Here is a 6,790-nt window from a genome sequence, read left to right as displayed (position 1 = left end):
CAGTTTATCCTGCTAAAATGGTTATCTGCAATCTCTATAAGTTCTTTATTGTTTACACATAAATTATAGAATATCTAAACGTTTCTTTTTTTTCGATGTCCTGTGAAATTGTACAATAAAGTTACAAATAAAGATAAAGCCACACTTTACGTATAATCTGATTCAGTCTTTGCTAATGTTACATAATAACGTGCGAAAGAACTAACAGTTAGACTATTTAAGAGGCTATTTAAGAATTTTAATTAAGATACTGAAAGCATAAAACTGTTCAGCTAGCTTTACACAAAGATATTGGTCTTCTTTTTTATGAAATCGTCAAATTATGATTATGATACATTTCTACATTATCACCAGCATCGAATCTAATCTTATTTATCGTGATACTCTTGAGAAACTGTTAATCCATTGTCTTAACTCGATCGCGGCGCAGAACTGCGTCCACCAATGTTGTTCCTCTCCCTCCAATCGATTCCCGTAAAAGCTGTCTACATATTGAACAGTCGATACAACGATGGCGGATTAGTCTGAAATTAAGCACACGTTAACAATCACTCTTCTTGCTAAAATCACAATTCTCTTTTCAATCGCATACCTTGATTATGACATAGACCAGCACAGGAGTCAGATCGTCGGCAGCAGGTATGCCTCTTTTCGACGCCATGGAGAGGAGATTCATGATGGTAGTCGCGCAACGAAATACACACTGCAACTTATCCCTAGGAGTCTTATACGCCGATATCACAGCCAATTCAGCCTGCGCCCATGACCAGTGGCATTCGTAATGATGAACTTTTAAAATGTGTAGGTCTCTGTGATTTGGATGAGTTACGACCTTTGCCAACTTTTTGATGTGACCGTGAAAAAGCTGGTCCCTATATACATCTCCATCTTCATTTAGATAGAGCGCATTGTGGTGCAGCCACCTGGCCACGTCCTCCGGCGAAGTACCGAGCAGTCCTTGCTCCTGCAAGTACTGCATACCCTTGCCGGGCTTCCAACTAAAGATCTCGATACCGGCCTCCCATACCTCCTTTTGTTTCTGTACTTCATACTGCTCCGGCGAGTCCGGCACCTCCTTGTTGCCAGTCAGACTGGAGACTGGAATTGGCCGACGAGAGGCTGCCAGCGCTGCCGTAACGCGGTAGCGGGGTCTCCGGCATCGTATCCGATGGATGTGACAATGGTTGCTGATCCGCTGGCACGCTGGGATTTACGTAAAGATCCCGACTCCACTCCACCATGCATTTCAGAATAGACACGAGGCACTCGAGACCACGAATGCGCATGGATTTCTCCTGAAAGAGCAAGACACTAATATTACAAACAAAACTTTATATTGCTTGTTTCGAAGAACATTCTCTGTTCCAAATAATATACCTATCCTGTCATCCTCTTTCTTATAACGCACCTGATTTGGCGATGCACCTAGCTCCAGAACTTGACAACCTTGAGCAATCTTAGAGAGATCATTAACGAGCTTCTCGAAGAGATTCGCTGCTGAGATCGCAATCGTAGTTAACGTAGATGTCGACGACGCTCTGGGCATCCGCACAGATCCTCGTAAGCGCATGTATGACCATCCACTTGTGCTCAAAAGAGCTGCTACAGGTCTCGAGGATGTTCATAAAGATCTCCTTAAAGAACACCTCAATCTGCATCTTAAGGTGCATCTTGAAACGGGCGAGCAGCGCCAGGAACAGCGCTAACGACAGCTCGAACACTTCTGGCACCAAAGACACGCCATTCTTCGACAGCACGACACACAAGTACTGTTTAATGGCGATAACAAACATCTCGTTAGAGCGCAATATTGGACCGGCATTCTGCAAGATTCCCAGAAGTAACTGAAGCGACAAGATCTTGGAACAGAGCTCGTGCGATATTGGATCGGGAGTGCCGTCCGGCAGCGGTTTCATAGAGAGCTTGCAGAGAGCGCGAAACACCAGGACTGCATCATTTTGCAGCACATGGGTGAATTTTGCAGTTACCATGTTGTCATTCTCAGCGGCTGCCTCGTCACCGTTGTTCTCCGGACTACCGTTCTCCAAACTGACTTCCTCTTCCAATGGCACCACGGATTTTACTACATCATCAAGAATACTCTTGACAATTGTTTGAGAATCAATGTTATCATTACTAGGAGCATTCTCTGGACTAACCTTGGCTTCAGTTTCGCCGTTCCCCATCAAGCCTCACGATCTCTTCCTCCGCCTGAGTCTTCATTCGCGCGAAGATCACGTTAATCATCTGCGTGAGAGTCGCACGGGCTGTTGTTTGATTCACCAGGTTGCGCGACGCCAAGTAAACGTTGTAAACAGTACGAATTGTTTAACAGTACCGTACTCTCGTGTACTTCCACACCTCCGCTGGCTTGTCATTACAGTCAGCAGAGCTTTAATAATCTGCAGCTGCACACCCTCATCGGTCTGTGGACCGGTGAAGCAACCGCAGATTGTCTCGACAATGCGCACAGTCAGCAGCTTGTTAGGCTCCGTTGAATCAGGCACATTGCCAGTGAGATGGCTATATGCGATTAACTTATTCTGCAGGCAGTCCAGTGCAGTGTCACCACAATCCGTAGTGACTAGCTCTGATATGCTGATTCAAATGGCAAGAAGTACTTCTCAGCGGTAATGACATTTGAGTCGCTCAATTGGGCTGTAGCAGGGCGTTTGAGATAACCTCTTTACCCTGCACAGCTGGTACATCTTTGATCTCGTTACGGAGGTCCTCTGCAAGACAGAATATTAGTCACAAACTTAATTAGCAACTATCGCTTATAATTACAGGCTTATTAGTCTGTATATTTATTTATTTCACTATAAAATAATTTTTAAAACGTTTATATTAATTCTGATTGCAGACGGACCTTCGGGAACACTAGCGCCTTCTTCTTTTAACATAAATAACTAAAAATCTATATTTCGGCTAATTATCGAGTTTATAAATATTTAATTAAAATTATCTGGGTGATTTTCACAAACCTTTTTAATCACACTTCATAACTCTTCATACAAAATACAAACGATCCCGTATAAAAACTTTTATTAATTTATCTATTTTGGCTAAATGCATGGTGTAAAAATAATTAATTAATTACAATTAAACAAATGACTCACAAACATTTTCAATTGCACTTCAAAAGTCTTTGTACGAAATACAAACGATTTCATATGGTAGATTCTTTCCCGGATATTCATTTCCGGTCAAATACATACGAATACAAACTCGAGCGTAGTCGCAAGATATCTGCGCCATGCTCGTCTACACAGGAACACGAGGGTAGTTGGATGTCCACTCAGTGGGATAATCTAACTACCCAAGAAATTGAATGAATAAGCAGGAAAAGGCTCTATCCACATTGTGACTCCGAAAAAAATTGTAATATCTTGCAAAATTATAAATTATTAAATTTTGAATCATTAGTCTGTGAATTATTACTTAAGAATAATTTGGTTGATACTTTACGAGTTTATATTTCCACAAAATCTTTTTTGATTACATTTATATTCCAATTTTAATTATAACAAATCTTTGAAATGTATCTAAAATAAAAAAAGTTAATGTAAACATAAGTTTCTGAATTATTGCATTTTAAACTGTCGTGGACACAATCTTTTACAAAAATTTCAGAAAATAATCCGCTATAAATTAATCCGTTCAACTTAATTATCGTTAAAAATACATTCAATCAATGTGTAGAAAGAAAGATTTGATCCGCAAGAAATAGAAGGTCATTGTAAAAGATCCAAGTAGACTGGTAGGTAGGCGTGTCAGCCCCTGCTCCTGATCTTGGCAGTAACATTGTGACCTTTTTTTTTCCTTTCCAAACTTTTCACGGAGACGATAAAAAAGTTTTTCTGCTTGCAAACCTAAAAACAGAATAAAGTCAAACCATATAATTGTTTATATATAATTAATTTACATTAAAATAATTATTTTAAATATTATTTTAATAAAAAATTTAATTAATTTTATATTTTAAAAATTAAAAATTTTTACTAGTACTTTAAAAATATAAAAATAAAATAATGTTTAAAAATATATTATTTTTCATATTTATTTTAATTTTGTACTCAAATTTACTTACTAGTGAGTGCTGGGGCACGGTCGTATACACAGGTCTGGCAACTCGGGCCGAATTTTAGTGGTGGGGGTAGCACACTTATTGAAGCAGGTTTTTTAATTTATGATATCGCCACCACGTGTCGCTACTATCTAGTATACAGCCGCCATCACGGTCGTACCTCGACCGTGGCCGCCGTTATATCATATGTTCAGTGGTTCAATGTACGGTCGTGTTACGTGTATAGCCGCTGAGCTAATAATTTTGAAAAATCTAATCTGAGTGCCTACGTCGTTTATCCAACAGTTTCTCAACTACTTGCTCACCACCTTTGCCAGCATTATCTCCTTCCTACGCTGAATTGGGCCCGGAACGCCGTCCTTCACAGTAATAACCGTCATAATGACGACGTAACCTATAACGACGCTATTGCTGCTGTGGCTAGCCATCTCCCTCGGCATTTGCATCATCACCGACCTTTCCTTCGCCTTGCTCTAAAATGTTCTCTAATCACAAAAAAGAAGAGGTGTCATAATTGCAGTTATCTAAGAAAACTGCAGTTACAAAAGGAAGTGAGGTTTAATAAGCGCAAAACGCTGCTTCGCATTCGGAGCACTTCAAACCCAGTCGAGAAACATAAAGTAATGGCAATGCGGAAAAAATATAACAATGAAAGGCGTAAGATATTTGTGCAAGTAGGTTCTAAAAATTTATAACTCGTGTGACACCTGTATAAAAGCTGTGAAAATTAATTCCTGCAGTCGAGCTTCAGTACCGAACGCGTCAACGAAACTGATTGATATAAAAACTTGTGGTGGCTTGATTCACGCCAATCCTAGATTTTTTAATCTTATCCGTCACGTAGAAGCATGCTTCGCAAAATATGCATATCATGTGGATGTTTTTAAGTTAACATTTGATGACGTTATTACAACGTATGATTTTACGTTTCCGTGCAAAGATCACGCTTCTGACATACTATCTTTCGCATTGGTTTATTACATTCGGTTAAGGATGAGGCAACACACGCTCATCAACAAAACTTAAAATTAAGCAAAAAATTTGTTGTAAAAAAAGCTGTCAAAATTGACGAATGAATAAACTGCTCTATATATAATAATGTTATATTGTACTTTTTTTTACTATGTAAACCTGAAATGTGTGTTTTTTTTAATCTGATACAATTTAAACATTATTCATGAGTGAATAATGTTAAAATTGTATCAATGATTTATTGGTGAATGATTCATCCAGAATCGAACATCAATATCATCAAAATATCTCATGCCATAGCTAAAGACACTCGACTAAACGTTACTTAAAATCACGGTATAATAAGACTCGGTCATATTTATCGTGCTCGCCTGCATGTACAACGAATTTATTACCCGCTAGTCAGCATCGCATTCTTTATTTGTCTCGTTATAACCGTACTTAAATTTGGCGCGTTTTGTAATTCATTGTCTGGCCGCCGCTGTTGTTGCGATATAGTAGCCCGACTAGATTCAATAAGTGAGTCACCCCCCACCACCGGAGTTGCCAGACCTGTGTATACGACCGTGTGCTGGACCCCTATTCTGTAACTCTAACGACAGTGTCGGTATCGTTATATCGTCGTTGCGCAGCTTTATTTCCATATAGTATACCTGCGCAACGACAACGTAACGATATCGACACTGTCGTTACGAGTTACAGAATAGGGGTCCTGGGGTCATCGCTGCCCCTATACTTGCCCAAGTGTTGGATTTTTCTTGGCACTTGCTAGCCCTTGCTTTTTTTCACGTACAGTTGTGTATTGGGGCGCACAAAGTGAATGAACGTACGGATATATATCGCACGTTCTTCTGACACATTATTCCCTATTCCTTCGTTACCTTTGTCCTCATTATAATAATAACTTTCTTCATCCATGTTCAACGTTCACACGGTTCACACTATATAGAGGTAAGCCGGCGATGATGACGTGAGCGACCCAAGCCGTTAATTTAACCTAGAAAACAGTCGGCGTAACGTGGACGCAGACGTTGGAAATAAAAATAATTTATTTCTCCTGCGCCACTGCGCCGCGCCGCTACGATCGGAAACAATTCTTTTGCGCCTGCGCTTTTACGACGTCTTACGCCTTGTCGTGTAGACGAACCTTAACACCTGTTGCGCGATCGGCATGGACTGAAGAGATGTAGCAGCACCGCCATAGCAAACGGCCGGCGAGAATCGCGATGTAGTACCAGAGGCGTCATCTCACGTCAATTTCATGATACTAAACAATGCGTGCTTTATTAGCCAACAAAAGGAATAGAGAAATCTGGTTCGTGCAGCTATAATAGATCTATAAATTCTACCGTTAATAAATTAAGAAAAATAATAAATACATTTTCTTTTAATTTTATTTTTTATTTTCTTGAGTTTATTTTTAAAATTGGTTAGTGTAACATATGTAGAAATAATGTACTTTTGTAGGTAATTTTTCAAGCAATGTAAAATTATTTTACAAACAATGATAAAGTTTATCAATTTTACAGCGAGATTTGAAAAAGTATTCTGAAAACCATTTCTTTATGATTATCCAGACATAACAAGCATGTCTAGAAAATATTTTAGACATCTTTAAGATTTTATAGAAAGCGATTTTCAAAAATTTTTAACTTCTATAAGACTTTTTTTGGGAGCATATGCTCTAAAAAACATGTGTGCAACTATTTGCATTATCAACTGCAACATTTA

The 6,790-nt window shown here is 39.0% G+C and overlaps 1 protein-coding gene and 1 pseudogene across 2 annotated transcripts; both read right to left on the bottom strand.

Moving 5' to 3' along the window:
• Nucleotides 1–273: 273 nt before the first annotated feature.
• On the bottom strand, nt 274–981 carry LOC143893791 (GTPase-activating protein and VPS9 domain-containing protein 1-like). The gene is made up of 2 exons (XM_077399509.1): nt 593–981; nt 274–524 (listed from the first exon to the last, which is right to left on the bottom strand). The coding sequence occupies exons 1-2, from the start codon at nt 977–979 to the stop codon at nt 486–488; spliced, it is 426 nt and encodes a 141-aa protein (XP_077255635.1). The 5' UTR covers nt 980–981; the 3' UTR covers nt 274–485.
• Nucleotides 982–1,157: 176 nt separating this feature from the next.
• On the bottom strand, nt 1,158–2,903 carry LOC143893790 (brefeldin A-inhibited guanine nucleotide-exchange protein 2 pseudogene; annotated as a pseudogene). Its single transcript, XR_013255929.1, has 3 exons — nt 2,870–2,903; nt 1,409–2,732; nt 1,158–1,295 (listed from the first exon to the last, which is right to left on the bottom strand). The product of XR_013255929.1 is annotated as a brefeldin A-inhibited guanine nucleotide-exchange protein 2 pseudogene (transcript).
• Between the last annotated feature and the right edge of the window lie 3,887 nt (nt 2,904–6,790).

Source organism: Temnothorax americanus, unplaced genomic scaffold (genome assembly GCF_048541705.1).
Source record: "Temnothorax americanus isolate GAGA-0224 unplaced genomic scaffold, ASM4854170v1 Scaffold129, whole genome shotgun sequence".
In the NCBI taxonomy this organism is placed as follows: domain Eukaryota; kingdom Metazoa; phylum Arthropoda; class Insecta; order Hymenoptera; family Formicidae; genus Temnothorax; species Temnothorax americanus.
This window is presented reverse-complemented; position numbering and strand designations above follow the sequence as displayed.